This window comes from Neoarthrinium moseri, assembly GCF_022829205.1.
Source record: "Neoarthrinium moseri strain CBS 164.80 chromosome Unknown scaffold32_Wmoseri_CBS_16480, whole genome shotgun sequence".
Lineage (NCBI taxonomy): Eukaryota > Fungi > Ascomycota > Sordariomycetes > Amphisphaeriales > Apiosporaceae > Neoarthrinium > Neoarthrinium moseri.
The window spans coordinates 175,583-192,095 of NW_026055146.1; the positions used below are offsets into that span (position 1 = coordinate 175,583).

At 53.9% G+C, this 16,513-nt stretch overlaps 2 protein-coding genes across 2 annotated transcripts; both read right to left on the minus strand.

Moving 5' to 3' along the window:
• Positions 1–638: 638 nt before the first annotated feature.
• On the minus strand, positions 639–4,491 carry JN550_007969 (uncharacterized protein; the record flags this gene model as incomplete). Its single annotated transcript, XM_049319880.1, has 3 exons — positions 639–2,823; positions 2,878–3,976; positions 4,212–4,491. 3 exons carry the CDS (start codon positions 4,489–4,491, stop codon positions 639–641), a joined length of 3,564 nt encoding a protein of 1,187 aa, XP_049170036.1.
• A 10,740-nt stretch (positions 4,492–15,231) lies between these two features.
• JN550_007970 (uncharacterized protein) lies at positions 15,232–16,116 on the minus strand (the record flags this gene model as incomplete). Its single annotated transcript, XM_049319881.1, has 1 exon — positions 15,232–16,116. One exon carries the CDS (start codon positions 16,114–16,116, stop codon positions 15,232–15,234), a length of 885 nt encoding a protein of 294 aa, XP_049170037.1.
• Positions 16,117–16,513: the final 397 nt, after the last annotated feature.

Sequence of the window (16,513 nt, forward strand, 5' to 3'; positions counted from 1 at the left end):
TAGTCACACATGGTAAGCTGCCTTCCATGTAACTGTTGGGTCTAGAGCAGGAGACATCCTCCCGAGCCACTCCGTCAAAGCATCACAACACAGTCCACGGTCATTGCAATAATCATCTTGAAAATATCATGAATTGAAATTCCACCCTTCCTGTATACTTGGGACATACGTCATCACGAATACACAACACTAAATCCATCGAGAAGTTTTCAGAAGTCCTAGACTCCTTCCGTGTATGTCGCAAACCCAACACTTTTTATATCGTTGCCTATCCAAAGCATTTCCCTAGATTTTGAAGAATAGTGTGACATGGCATAAAAACCTTGGCCTCTTCGGAAGCGCTCGAAGGTGATGTGCTGTATGTGCCCACCAGGGTAAACTTCAGGAAGAAAATCGTCAAGTGGTATCATAGAAGGTGAAAAGTAGAATAGCCGAGAGGTATAGCTGCAGGGCGATGAACGACTGAATGAAGTAAGACGAAGCCACCTGCAAATGCCATCGACAAAAAGAACATGGTCAGGGGATATCAGTTGCTGGTAAGAAAACATGGTCCCGTAGAGGTCGTCGGTCTAAAATTACTTGGATGGCTGTGCCTGAAAAGCCAAGTCCGAAAGTATGGATGAATTAGAGGGGTAGATTTAGGGCTCCTCGATGATACCCTCACCACCGGCGTCGTCTCTCCATTCGCGGCTCTTCTCTGTGAGCTTCTTGACACCACCCACCCTCGATGCCCACAGGCTCTCGATCGGAGTGCGGAAAGTGTACGCGCGCTGGCTGCTGATGACTCCAATGGCCTGTAGAACTTGCTTACGGCTGTCTCGCCCGAACACTGCTGGGTGGCTAATCCATTCCAAACTGGCCTCAAGCTCAGCATCTAGAGCAGATACAGTGCTCGCGTCGATGCCGGGAGTGTTGCCAAGGGACAGGCCATCGTTGGATCTAGTGCGAGGCAGCGGTTGGGGGAATCCATTACCACCCGACGAGTTGGCTGACGCAGTTGGAGAAGGTGTGTTCTTCCTGTCAGGGGTGGCGGATGGGTCCAGTGTATCTAGGCCAGGATGAGGAGTAGAAGGATTCGACTTGCTGCCACCCGCCGGGGGAGGTACCGGCGGCAAGCCACCCTTTCCTAGGCCCTTAAGAATAGAACGTGTTTCGTTCAGTAATGTATGAGCACGGTCGTGTTGCCCTCGAGACACAAGGGTGAGCGCCCTGGTAAGCATGTCTGAAGTAAGCAGCTCCATGCGTCGCTGGACAATGCTTTGATGTGGGGGAATTGGTGGATTGTTTTGCCAAGATGACTTTCTTGAGCTCGCAGTTGGGGGTAGCATGGTGATTGCCAGGAGCGATGGCCTGGGCAGATGCATCATGGTGCCCTCACGTAGAATATCTCCCCATACAAGGTCTGCTTGTATCAGGGGTACCTCTTCAACCGAGAGTGTTCTCTGGTCATCAGAGTCCATGGGTCCACCGAGAGCCTCCAGGCCAGACACAATAGTCTCCCACGGGTCCTGGGGTAGCTGTTCCTGCGATGAAGTGTCCGGTACAATCACCAGTTGCACCAATACGTCACGCTTGTCGCCGAATCTAAGGTCGCCGAGGGAAGCCTCAGCATCTCGCCCGGTGGCACGCTTCGTAACTTGCAGAGCGCCGCTAATCTTGTGAAACCTCGCAGGTGACCCCTCAGGAAGCTTCAGTTTGAGCTTGACGTTTTGGTGCGACAGAGACTGCATAGATCCCAAGCACCCACCAAGGCACTCTCGGAGCATCATCCAATCTTTCACATACGTGTAAGAGGCCTTCGTCCTGGTGGAGAGCTCGATCATGGTGTCGGGTTTGTGGGTCATTCCGAGGCCGAAAGAGTGGATGCTGATTTTAGCCGCCTCCGCTCGTGACACGACAAAGTCGACGCTGTCGGCGTCTGAAGTGGATGCGTCGCTAATGAGCATGATGCTCGCGATGGGGTTATTGTGCTTGCGTTGCATCAGGAGATCCATGGCAACGTTCGCGCCCTCCACCACATCGGCCCGGTGGCTCTTCTGGCCAACGGGTTTGATGGAGCCCAGGACGTTGTTCCAGCCATGCCACGCCTTCGTGGTCATGCCCACGATTGGCACGCCACCTCCGCCAGAGCCAAATGTAACCAAGCCCATGCGGTCCCTCTCTCCGAGGCTGCCCACCATGAACTTCAGAGCATCTCGGACGAGATTGATCTTCACGCCCTGCATAGACGATGAGATGGGAACGACCACGACCACGTCAATTGGCACGTGGAACGAGGAGAAGAGCGGACTCCTGGCAAAGTTGGTGTACTCTGTCGGGGCCGTTGTGGTTGATTTCGGGCCGCCCCAACCGGATGAAGAAGCCGAGACTCTCTGGCCCCCGCGTTGTGAACGTCCCCAGTCGTCCTCGTCAGTTTCTGACATCTCGGCACGCTCATAATCTGGGCTGCGAACTGGTGATCCTTCCGTAGCATTCAAGTCGAGTAAAGCCTGCTGCCACAGCTTCAGCTGGTTCCGGTTGTCGAATCGCAGGTGGAACGAAGGCAGCTCATTGACCGAGAGACTGAGAGTGAGGATGTTCTCATCAACAGATCCCGTCTCAGCAACCTCGTTCAGATGCTTCTTTATGAGGATAGAGCCCTTCAGCGTACATCTTGAACCTTTGCGGGGATTGCCGTTCTCGTCCCACTGCTGAGCCGCTGCAGGATTCTTCTTCTCTTTGACGCAGATAAGCATCTCAGCAAACAAGAAGCACTCCAATTCCTGCCAAGACACCTTGTCCTTGCCAACGCGAAGGGTGCCGTAAAGGCGAAGTTTCCCGAATCTGAATCTCGTCAGACAATCGCCTCAAAACTAGTCATAAACAGGGGGTACTCACCGGTTGAAGTCCAAGCCATGCCAGTTGTCAACACGGACCCGCAAGGTTTCGGTCATTTCTTGCAACACTTCAGGGGATTCGTAAGGGTAGAAGCGGGGCTTGTTGCTCTTGGCTGGCGATGGCGGTCGTTGTTGGAATGCCTCCTCTACCCGCATCGGCTGCACAGGTGCGACACTGCCCAAATCCTCCGGGTCCGGCTTCCACTTGTTGTCCGGAACCTCCACAGTTATAAGGCAGGTCAAGGTCTGTTGTTGCCGTGACTTATTGATGGTCGGGAACTCGGAACGCACAGTTACCGTGGGGGCCGGGATGGGGTTGCGGGCGATCCTCTGAGGGCTGGCCGGCGTAGTCTCCATCGCCTGGAGATCGTAATCGTGCCTTCGAGCCGGGCCGCTCTGCGTCGTCTCTGGGTAGCCTGTGGATGAAGCCACACCGGTGGCCTCACTATCACTACGCGCATGGCGCGAAGTTGCCGCGAATGACGAGGGTGCGTCGCGGCTGTCGCGCTGGCTGCCGCGCGCACTGTCTCGGCCGTGGGCCGACGTGCCCCTGCCGGAGGGTTGCTCATCCCACGGGCCGGCACCGGGCGTGGGGGTCTGCTGCGATCTAGAGTCTGCTGAGGAAGCAGACCGCACCATGCTCGTGATCTTCTCTGTAGCATCGGGGACCACGTCAGTAGGGACATAGGCAGAAGTCGGCGATCTGCGCTTACCGATATCTAGGACATTGCCCCCTCGGCTGGTGTCCAGATGCAGCGGCGCATTACATGACGGGCAGTACTGCGACTCAAACTCGCGAATGAACTCGTAGAAACAGGCTTCGTGCGAGACGTGGGAGCACGAGAACTGCAGAATGCGCTCTCCTCGGAGCGTGTGCTCCAGCGGCTCCTCGCACACGGCGCATTCGCTGCCGACGAAAGTGCGCTCTCGCCGGTTGCCCCTCCGGTCTACGCCCATTGCGCCCGACATGGCGGATGATGATCGAGCGGGCGAGTTGAGCGGGCGTACAGTGTCTCTCGAAGCAATCGAGGAGGCCGCCGAGCGATGCGACGGGGTGCGCTGGGGAAATGAACGAAGAGTCCCCGCGGCGATCGAGTGGTCTAGCGCAGGGCTCGAGTCAGTACACAGCTAGAGAAAGGTATTTTGCGACAGCGCCGTTGGTGAGATTTGCGGGGGGTCCTGCGATGGCGGCCACGAGGCAGCCAGACGGCGGGTTGTTGATATGCAGCCCAGATGGCGCCTCGCTAGCCGCCGGTGCAAGATTAAACCCAAAAACAACCTTGGAGGAAAGCAAAAGAATGACTGGGAAGAAGAAAAAAGCAAGACTTCACTTACTCTTTCCAGGAAACGAAGGCTGGTCGAAACCGCTATCCCAGTCCACCGGCGGCTGTGGCGGTGGCTGCTGCTGCTGCTGCTGCTGCTGGTGCTTCTTCTTGTCCTTCTTGCGCTTGAATGAATTCAACGAGCGCAGAGACCGGCTGTCGGAGGACGAGAAGCTCCCCAATATGCCCGTTTCGCGCAGGCTGGATAGTTGCTCCCTGGCGCGGTCCCTGTGCTCCTTCCCAACTGCAGCTCCAGGAAAACCGTTGTTCTTGGACGACGAGCGACTGAACATAGGGAGGGCACCCTGAGCGACGCAAGGAATGCGACGAGAGTTGGTGGTGCTGCGAAGACCCAGTGGCGTGCGAGAATCGTACTGGTCGTCGTCTATGGGTTTGCTTCTTCTCGGGTGGCTGTGTCACAGGTTGCCTGCATGCCCTGGGACGCCGTTTCAAAAGTTTGGATGCTCAATGCGGCGACAGACGGTGGCGCATCGCGTGGCCGTACAGAGCGAGATATTTATATAACTACCGCGGGGTCGTACGAGATTGCTCCAGTGGCGCGGTCCGGTCCAGGTCGGCGCGGGCTTATGTGCAATCCTGGAGATGTGTAGTTGTGACGAGCGATCGTGACTCTCTCCGTAGCTGCTGCGGCTGTTCGATCGGCCGTTCGGGGTCAGCAAGGTCCAATCAATCCGTCCGATTGGGTTGCCGTCAGGAAAAGCCAATCACTGAGCTGGTTCCTCCGAACTACTAGAGTCGCTGTAACAGCAATTGGCGAATTGACGAATTCCCCGTTGCTCGATTCCTTGTCCCCAAAGGCTACCGTCGTAACGAGGCAACTCTCTGTCCCCCAGATGATCCCGTCTTCCGCAACTCTGTTTCCGTGGCGCTGCCAAGCAAGTGCTTCCCCGCTGCAATGGCTGTCCGAGTCGTGGGAACCCGAGTTGGTGAATCAGGCCGTGTTCGGGCGAGGGCAGGACGCACGCGAAAATAGACGTTCGCGATACTGCCGTATAAGCTGTAGAAACAGGCAGAAGGAGGGCAATTAAGAGGCAGGAGCAGCGGCGAAAACTGGGACCATTGGGATATTATTTCATTTAGGACGACCCTGCTCCTAGGCCTGGGGGGGAACGCATCCCAACCTGCCCCGGTGGGTGCATCTGGACCCTCGCCATTCTCCTTCTTCCATCGTGGCCATGCCCGTGCCCCTGTCCCCAATGGCAATCATCCAGCGCCGGCGCCGCTTGCAACGGTCCAGTGCAAGTGGAGGGACGCTAGGCGGTGGGTAGGTACTATGGTACTTGGGAGCGGCCGGGGGGGTCGCCATGTATCTTCAGGGGTCCGGGATGGAGTCATGCTCAATGCCCTGGTCACGACCACTTCCCAGCGATCAAGCCCTGGCAGAATACCAGGGGGCCACGGCTCCAGGCAACCTGGGCTCCTCATGCAGAAATGGCGAGAAGGGGGGGTCGCAGGGGACGCTATCGAAGCACTTCGTCGGGTACATACCGCATTGCAGGTGCGGTACCGCGAGACATTGGTGTTGAGGGAGGGGGCCCTTTCGCAAAGAACAGGCGTAACCCGAACAGATCCGTCCTAGTCTACACGTGGTAGCAAATAAGCACAGCCTAGGGAAAGTCAGGGACCATAGGGAGGGGGGCATCAAGGCCATCGTAGGTACTGTATACTGAAGGCTCAGTTGGGCCCTCCTGGTACGGCAGCACGGCGGAGTCGCTCATTGTTTGGTGGATACTGCCGGTAGTGTCTACCAGACATTACCAAAGAGAATGCCCAAACGGATACTTTGCGGGGGGATGTCGTGCGGCCCTTTGCCATTATGGTACCAGTGCTAGGAAATTAGCGACGATCTCTTTAGAGCGAAGGGGTCCGGATGGGGGAGTTTGGCAGTTTGCGCATCCCTAACATCAGCGAGAGAGAAAGCCGTGGACCCTGTGCTCGCAGGAGAACCGTAGTGTTCCGCAGGTCGACCAAGTACTGTAGCCTGCTCGGGCAGATTCTTAGTTGTTCTTAGTTGCAGCATCTAATTAGCTACTAGTGGTGGACGTAAGCCTAGGGGAGCACCCATCGATGCAGCTATGGTGGTCGGGGTTTGTGTCCCCTTCCGGTACCCTATTGCCCTATTGCCCCCCTACTATGGGCACAGTCAGAACCTTCGACCATCTTGCACCACAGGTTCTAGTGCCACCCGCTAGAGGAGAAATAAGACACACCAGCTTCTCAGTGCACGTGGCGGATAGCGTGTTCCGGGACGCATTGCCACGGGATGAGGAAAAGCCTAGCGAAAGCTACGGGGGTACACGGGCACTACTGAGGAAAGGGGACCAACCAAGAGTATTGGATGGCAGTGAATCCAACTACTAGTCGTTGGTGAATTCGCTGTTCGTGAGGCATCCCTTGCGTGACTGGACCCAGGCAAGCGGACGCCTGAGCAGAGTCTTCTTGCCAATAGGTACCCCGCGATGGTCTCGCTTCCGACTGCAAAGTACTGCATAGTTGGAATCGGCAATGTTCCGTCCAGTCTTTCCCTCTCTCTCCCTCGCCTGTCATGGGAGAAAGGGGAAAGAAGAACTGATATATCAGATCAATTAATTCATTTCTGGAATTATTCTTCCTTTTTTTCGCGTTGACACCGCCCCTGCCGCACTCCAATCATCACAAGGCCAAGTTCTCTGCGTCTCTGCATCCCTAGGGCGGAATGCAGCTGCGCTTTGACTGCCCTGCATGCTCGTAGGGCCAGTAGTCGTCTAGAGGAAGTCAAAGTATGGACGCCATCTGCATTGAAGCGTCATACTCAGAGAATGCGTGGCCCGTTCCCCAGAAAGTCTGTGTGTCCTGACTCTCTGGCGTCGGCTAGCTCTCTGCCTTGAAGTAGATGATGGCATAAGTCAGCCATTGGGCGAAGGGTGCTGGCTGGCTGCAGCAATGGCGCTCAGACTCTATGCTTGATGCCGAATCTTGATACCACGCATTATGCCTATCAATTAGCCTGTCCAACGCGGTCTCACGGGAGCAAGCGACGTGGCAGGCTTTCCCCAAGATCGAGGTAGGCATCTTGCGAGATGACAACGCAGCAGGTGACCAGATAATCTACAGATTGGCGGCGGTAGCGTCAAAGCACATGGCTCTCGGCTAGCCCAGTCCGCCTCGGCCCTCTTAGTTCAGGGTCGCCCGCCAGCAGTGCATCCATCACTATCGCTTCATGACACAACAGACCTGGTAGACATTAATCAAAGAAAAAATAAGATAGAAATAAAGAAAAGTGTGTATGGATGGTTTGGGCGCTTCACGTCGGCGACCACAGCGCCGACAAGGGAGTCCGCGATGGCAATATAACTGCCGACTTGAAAGCTCAAGTCAAAGTCGTGCGATGGCTATCACGCAACTTACAGCAAGGTTTGCCTGTCAAGACTTCACACTACACTAAACTCGGCTCCGCGATAGTCCCAAACCGGCCCACCACCAAGACAAGAACTGGGTGCATATGGACTAATCGGATGCACATCCCAAGCTCCATTTGAGCAAGCAGAGGCGTTTAGTGTCTCAAGAATTGAGACAGCTTGAGGACAGGACATCGACTCTTGACTCCTGAGCTTTCGGTTCAATTTACATTCAAGGACTTTCCTTAGTTACAGCCACGGTGATTTGTACCTCACAGCCACAATCATCAGCTCCATCATCTCAATCTTTGATTTTGTCCCAAATGTACCTATTCAAGCTTCAGATGATGTGACCTCAGCAGCAGGTAAATCGAGGATGCAAAAGCTTGCTTGACGTCAAAGCGGCAGTACATACTACGTACACTGAGCCTGACCCACTTACTTCTATTTTGTCGATGTGAGCAGTCGAGAGAGGGTTCGTGGGTTCGCAATATTCTCGCCTTGCGCCTGGTTATATCTTGCTACTTTCATGTGGTGATGCAAGAGCATATGAATATTTAACTTACGAGTTACTCGGGTCGCCTTTCCTTCCGTCTTTGGCTTCCCTGCACTCGTATGCCACGTCGACGCCCAGGCCAAAGAAGAGTCCCGACCTGCGCCATCAGAATTTAAGTCATAAATGACAAGATCAAAAGACGGGGGGCTATCTATCATTCACGACGCTAGGGCCACATGTTCGCAAGTGGAAATTGATCGCCTACCGACTGCCAAAATGGCGATCAGCCAGAGATCTGCTTTCCTCTTCCGACAAGTCCTTGAAAAGCCGCTAAACCCCAACGGCTTAGGCAAACGTATAGATACCTCCGCAGATAAGCAGCATGATGCATTGCATGGTCGTCGCACTTCTTACTGTAGAGTGCGCAATAACATGTATTCTGCCAAAAGCCCATGGGAAAGGATATCGGAGGCTGGTATGGGAGGCCGATTGCCGGTGTTGCTTCGAAACCCTCACGATAGCCATCCCAGACCCGTGAAACGTGTACCAGCTCAAGAAAACTTTGATACCCTACCGTTATTATCCCCGAGATATTGGCAGCGATGACACGGACAGCTGCATCCTAGCAAAGCCAGGATAATGTCAATCGGAAGCGATACCGTGAACCGTGCCTGTGGCAGTGGGCCTCTCAGGGTATGTCCAAGGTTTGCTACGGTTTACATAGTATTTGTATTTCACGGGTTCTTGACCTGCCCGATTGCCCGGTTGTCGCATTGTTTCCGACTTGGCCATGTAGCTTAATAGGTTTTCAACATTATTCGAAATTCGACGCATCGCAAGGACAACTCAATATCAAGTTTCTTTTGACTTCAGCGGAGCACCATCCGGCAGGATTGGTTTGCTATCGGCTCAATACCATCGACCCATCAAAAGGAAAGATTGTGGCGAGATTTGATCACTCAGCATGCCAAATGTGATTTCATTGGTTTCGCCCGGTGGACCTACTGAGCAGGTAACACTGCTGATATTGCTCTTTGCTCTTTGTCATTGAGCACAGGGCCACCATATGCTCATTGCCTTCCACTCCTGTCTGCCAACATCTCACGTCATGTCGAATCCCACCTCCAACGTCTTTGGGGGCGGATGCACCCGTGCCGTCCGTCTCCCACGCGCTCTTTGGCTCGCGAGATTTGTTGGTTTGTTTGTCTTCCTTCGGATTCCACAGCCACGCCACTCGACTTTACCAACGCTGCGGGTGCTCAACTAGCAGGCTTGCGCCAAGATGTCTGTTCGCACGATTTACTGTTGCAAGTAAGCTCCTGCGCGCCCTCCGTCGAACTCTAATCGCATTACGCTGTCTTCTAGAAAAACGTCAAGATGCATGGCCTGTTAGCCTCCCGTAACGCTTTAGGCTTTAGCAGTCGATGCAATCCACATGCGCAAATGCTATTACGCCACTGATCGTAGACGGCCCTGGCAGCCCGAGTCAGTCGTACCCATTTTCACCAATCCGCGAACACACATGCACCTACCCACACCTCAATATACCTGCACGTATTTGGAGGATTCAGGCCGGCTAGGCATGGGAATCCTGCGACTCATGCATTTCGATAGAGCATGGAATGACGGGCGCCAAGTGGGTGCTGGTGATCATTTCAATGCGACTTGACATCCAAGCGGCTGTAAATAGTTGCTCGATATTCTCTAGCTCTCCTGGCCGCAGATCAGACGAACCATAATCCGCGGGACCCTTACATGACTCAAAAGGACAGGCGGGAAGGATTCCAGAATTGCTGCTGCCGTCGGCATGCAGTCATCAGCCAGACTTGCATGTGCGCCTTTCAAGCGCACGTCGCTGCAGAAGAGGAACGGACCCGTCGTCATTTCAGTGGGTGACGGCACAGCGCAGGATTCGGCTCCTCTAAGCATTGATACGTCGCACACGGCATAACTGACCCGTTGGGGCACTGAAAGGACCTTGCGTGTACTCTGTCCCCTTGGGTGTCCTCATTGATCATGGACGGATCCAGATGAAGCAGTGCCCTGGGTCAATGATTAGTTAGAACCATCTGCAATATTCGGCCGGGAATCAGCCCACTAGCCTCGGCTTGTCCTCAATGGGCCTTCTGCTGAGCTGTGAGGTCACACTGGGGCCTCTTTGTCAATTACGGCTCTGCACGTAAATTTTCCGATCCTTGGGATTCGGTTTCCTGGGACTCCGCTTGCCAGCCAATGGGACGACCACCTACCATTGGACGACAACGAAGCGCACCATTCAGCAGACTGACTGCTGCTTCGCGGCGAAGTATGGAATGGCACTTTTTGAAAGTGTGTTCTCATGTGACAAGCTGGCTGACGAGAGGATTCCGCAGCGTTTCGTATGATCCAATCCTTATAAGATCCCGCCTGTACGACATTGCAATCCTGCCGGATCTTACTCATCGATAAGATCTGTTCATCGCCTGCACGCACGTGTAAAGTGAGCGTTTGTGTCCCTGCTTTAGTGCGCGTCATTCCCCCATGCCCTCTCCTGGCTGTCTACTGTGACTTTGGCTGCGGTAGTCCAGCCCCGCGAACCGACGACGGCCCCTGTTCACTGTTCCGGATCTGGAACGGTCTCGCTACCAACTCTCAATCCCTCGAAAATTGCTCAGGGCACTATGCGAACCCTTTGAGCCTTGTCCCTGGTCTGGTTAAGGACGAGGATACCAATAACGTTGTTTCTAGAATCTGTCGACTATTGAAACAAGCGAAACTTTCTTTCCTTGCTACGTAGTTGCGATCGCGTGTTCTTGAATTTTCCACAGAGCCCAACCTGAAAAGCTGAGATGGTACAGAAAGCAATAAAATCCTTCGAAGGATTATCCATCCGACTGCTACCCACAGACGTTTTTCTAGTTGAGATCTGCTCAAGGAACATACCAGGCTGTTCTCATCCGGTTGCGCACTGACAACGCCCAATCAAGGTCCGGCCTAGCTCCGAAGGAACCTGATGCTAGCCGGCGGGAGGGCATGATTTCGGGTTTATGCAGACCCGTTCGATGCCCCCAAGAAGATTTGCCAACTGCTCTTCCGGGGTTCTGAGGCAGTCCAAGATCTCTAGGCAAGCCCATGAAATCGAGAGGAGAATCCCGACGAGCTTCTGCTGATAGGTAGGCGAGCATCCTGTTACCCCTTCGCATTATGACCTGGCTCCCGTGCATCTCGGGTCGCTGGTTTAAGGGGCGCGGCAAGATGACATATCCATGATGGATCGGTGTCACCACGCCATAGACTACGACATAATACACTGACCGGCGTACCTTTGAGCCCCATTTGTCACTCGAGTGCTCATATCATAACCATGTTGGCTCCACAACGATGTGCTACAGATTGCCCTGCCTACGAACCCTTCTCGTGCTGGAAGTTCCGAATCTGGTCCCAACGTTTCATCGATCTGGCTGCGTGGCATCCTGGAGCAACTTGAAACAGATAGCACAACCACAACCTCATATCGCACTATCGAACCTTCAGGGCTCCCTTGCCGACCGTAGCCACGGCCGTGGACACAGAACCAGAGTTCAGCGTTGCCGAGTCTTGGCTCTCTACTCTACCGCTCCGCTTGGCTCCCAGCTAGTAACGCGATGGGCAGGGTGGCCTGTACGACTCCCCCACCCGTCCGGTCGTGAAATGCCAAACCCGGTAACGCGCCTTAGAAACGTGCTTCGTCCACAGTAACCCTCTGCTACACGACCAATGCAAGTGCAAGGTGCAGCGAGCGTCGAGATTTGCTCAATCCTACCGACATCCTGGCGAGCATCTACCAAGAATGACACCAGCAAGCCAGAAGGTAGACTGGAATCTCTTGGTCACACACCACCCCGTGACCTGCTCGGCTGGTTTTAGTCGGCCAGCTTCGCCTACCAAAAATCCTTGTAGGATGCCCATCCGGTTTCGTGTGAGTGACTTCGTGGAGGAGCCCCCTTGGTCTACAATCGCACAATACTATTGCAGCCCACGATGCCCACATTCTCTGCGACTGATCCAGGTACCAGCGCTTGTTTCTAGCTGCGTGATGAGATGGTAGTGCAGTCTGGAAAGTTGGCATTCGCATATGCAACTTGAAACTCGGTTAGGTACAGTCCACGAGGATACGGAAGGTCCAGAGTACAGACATCCGGACTAACAAATACTCACTTATACACCTTTCAACTCTTCCTAGGTGCTTTACACCGCCGCGGCAGTCCAAGGGCAGGGACGTCCGACGGTTGTGGCGGCAAACGTGGTAATAGATCCGATGTAACCGCATTCCCACACTTGACTGCCGGCGCCGTTGGATGCAAGTTGCCAGTCTTCGTTTATGCTTATGATGGCTCCCTCACACACCGTTGACGATGGTGCGTCTCCCCTGTCATGATCTGTACAGTAACTCCACACACACCTCAAGTAGATCGGCCATGTGCCTGAGCACCTTCCTACATACGTGCAAACACGGACCATGTCTGCTCAGTCTGTCGTAGTATTGGTTCGACAGTCAACCATGGCAGATGCAGACATGCACATGGACAGCCGAAGGTGCAAATACCGGTGCCTTGTCTAGTGGCTACGTGTAGGTAACTGCTGGCAAGATGAGGCAGGCCGTCGAGCCATGCAGTGCCACGCCGTGGTGTCTGCGTCATTCCAATCTACCCAAGTCTGTCCCACGTGAATCTGGCCATATATTGGGAAGTTGGAGTGGGCCGGATCGGGCACTTGTTCGCCCTACTCAGACTTGGCGGCCAGCGTATAGGCCTGGAGGTATGTTCGGTTTGAGACGTCGTTTCCGGCAGTGTAAGTACGAGCCTGAATTGACTGTTTCGGTTTGACAGATCATACAAGATGGTTTCTTTGCCTTAAACCCAGAAAATGGGTTTTTATAACAAAAGGAACTTGAGTATTGCTCATTTATTATAAAAATATATATACTTCAAAATATATCATTTTAGTACAAAATTGCAACCGACATGCCACAAGAGCCTGGACTGCTCTTGCCTCATTCACATCACATATTATATAGATGCACTGTACAATATTCCCACTACCAGCTTAGATTGGAGTCCAACGTCCAGGTGTAGCAGTTGTTCTCCGGGACACCTGCCTGCTTACCACTGTCCTTGCGGCAGTTGCAGGATCTCGATGTCGCCATGACAGCCATGTACTTGGCACTGATCGTCACGAGATTCTGGATACGGATGTTGGCAAGATTGTTCTCGAGGAACATGAGCACCTTTTGACAAAGATGGTCGTCGATGTATCTCTACGCCCACGTCGAGAACCAACACATGATCAAACAGTTAGCAAATCACAATAGCTACACAGCGTGGACGGACAGGTGCGGAAAGCAGCTGTGCAGGCGACACAGCCTTTGTCCAGGTCATAATCCTTACATACCGAGTAGGTGCCAGCGCTGGAGACGAAAATGTTCTAAGAATCTCTCATGATCACCGCCCATGATTCGTCGCGGCTGTTGGACTCGTCTCCGACAACACAACGACCTTTTGAATATTTAAAATACCATCGCGCATACTTATAACTTATAAATAATCATAATTGGAATAACATCGAAGGCCATATATTATCTGACTTAAGAACATTGCAATTACTATTAACGTAATCGTAACCGTCAACTTCAAATCCTGCTTGCCTATCGGTTTAGACCATCTTGGTACCCATTTACTTTACTATGAATATGACAGGTAATTAAGCACACTGAGGCTTATACTTTGTTATCTATAGCTCGTCGTGTTATGGTACACCGTTTGAGTTCACCCTGAGAACCTGTATTTGATAGCTCTACAAGTAAGTCTATATACATGGGCAAGGATTAGTTGTGTGCGAGTCTGTTCGTCTTATGACTGACAGTACGCTCTCGGTTTCTTGTATATTCACGAGTCAGATTGGATCGGTTCTGCTCTCTCTCCCGCCTTTACAGCCCGTTGTGGACATCAACCAATACTTGAGTTGGATAGTCTGTCTTTCAGGTCATCTAAGTGGCTTTCAACCTCCGTAAGTTCGTCTCGTAAACCAAAGTTTACACGCACAACCATTCAGTTGAATCCGCACATAATGAGGAGGTTGCGATCGGAGGCAATAACATCGCATAGTCCCTGGCACCCCGTCATATTTCCACTGCTTCCGAGATAAACCTCTTAAGGGCTTCAGCATTTGACCCTGGGCTGTTCCCGCGTATTGCTTTCCTCCGAGGCTGGGTGAATTAGAGCGCCTCCCTGCTTCCAGGCCTGTGCCTTTGAGATTTCGATCCCAGACACTACATTGAGCCCCAGGTGGCTGATCTTTTGCTTGCTTGCTTTTAGTCTCATGTTGCTGTATGGAGTAGTTGAAGTTAATTAAATGACAATGCTGTATTCGGTATGGGCGTAAATCTCGAGGACTTGATATATCATCACCCTAATCGGCCAGCCAGCAATGAAGGGAGGGATGTCAAACTGTAAATCCTGCAGACTGCGCTGGCGAAGACACTTCTTGGTTCACACTACCGCGCCTCGTCCTCAAAGAGAATCAATTACTGTGTTGGGTCACTTCTATACTCAACAGACAGTGCACCAACCTAGTCTAGGCGAGTCGGTACAATCCAATTCGAGGAGATGCAGCGCTTCTTTGGATGCAACAAACCGTCTCTGGTGGATCTAGTAGCACTCATTCAAGAATCAAAGTCCGACTCCGTCTTCCTCCCTCTAGAACTATTCGACAATGATGAATGAGCCACAGGCGAACTGCTCGTCTTGGTCATGAGGCCCTCGTCAGCGATATCCTGTGGATGTGGCGCGACGAGAAATGAACGCACCGAATTCATGTCTCAGATCATAGGCAGTAGCAGTAATGAGAGGGATCGGGGTTGGTAGAGATAGTAGAACTCGGAAAGAGGAACACGGCAGCACAAAGCTGCCCACGCAAGCGTTGAGATTTGGTACACATTCATAGCCCTGATCATGATGCATCGTGATATTGTCTACCCAAGTCATAACGCCTAGCTGTGCAACCACTTTTGAACCGTAACAATGCTTGAACCAACCACCATCAAGACAGAAATCCATGGACTAGCTCCATGTACATTTCTATACTGAAGAAAAAGGAAAGAGGGGTGTTACCCAGTCCCCCATTTACCCATACTCTTCCTCTCCTCCCTGCCGCTCCACCCACTCGGCCTTCCCATTCCTGTAGCGGTACTCGACAAACGTCTGCGCCGACGTCTCGAACGGCATGGACAGCGGCGAAGCCGTCTGCTCCTGCTCCTGCTCCTCACCCAGCAGCGTCGGATTCCTCTCCTGGGTCGCCCGCAGGTACTGGCCGGTCCGCTGGACCACGACCTTGACCCACTGGAGAAGCGCCGAGGCGCAGGCGACGGTGGGGGCGCGCGAGGGCCCGCGGTCCTGGGCCACGGAGAGGACGCCGAGGTCCTCGAGCGCGGAGCGGCCGATGGGCACCAGGCGGCAGCGGCGCGTCGGGGCCGCGAAGGTGTCGGCCAGCCGGTGGTGGCCGGCGGACGAGGGCAGCACGATGGCCAGCGACTCGAGGCGCCGGAAGTAGGTCATCAGGGCCAGCGAGCGGGCGCCGTGGTCGAGGAACGCCGGGGCCTGCATGGCGACGTGGCGGGTCAGCGAGCCGCGCCGGCCGTCGTCGAACCAGATGGGATCCGCGTCGCGCCCCGGCAGGTACAGGATGTCGAGGTCCGGGCGGAACGGCCGCGTCGGCACCTCCATGCCCGCGACCTGCGAGTAGCGGAACATGGTGCGGCGCGCGGCGAAGTCCCGCCACTCGCGACAGACGTGCATGAGCACCGGGTACGCCGTGTGGATGACGAGACACTCCGCCTCGTCGTCCGGCCGCGGTCCCAGAGGGAGGATGGGCCGCAGACCGGCAGGGTAGGTGGCCATCTCCGGCACCTCATCGGGCAAGGCGTACAGCCATATGAGCTCCTTGAGCTCGTGGGGGAGGTCGTCGAAGGGGAAGCCAGGACGCTTCTTCCCCCGGCATTGGAAAAGCATTATTCTCTCGAGGATTGGGAACAGGGTCCAGTCCCCGAGTAGCAGGGAGGCATCGAGTTTCTATGAACGCCATCACTTGATGCGTACCCGGATTACTTAAGACCCATCTTGAGTCGGCTCAATCATTTGCCCGCAGGCGGAGGAACCAAAACGAGGCCCATTATACACCGGTCCCCATGTGAGGACGCATTGCGAGAACAAGAGAATGACCACAAGACTACCTCATGGACTGTATTTTGAAATATCGCCTATCGCGATGATACGGCGAGAGGATGCCGCCGGCCGCCTGGCCACGAGTTGTGAGGCCGGACCAAGATCGGCCCCTCGCACGCACACACACATGAAAACTCACACACAAGGGTTGCCAAAAAAAAACCAAAAAAACCGAGAGATGTGC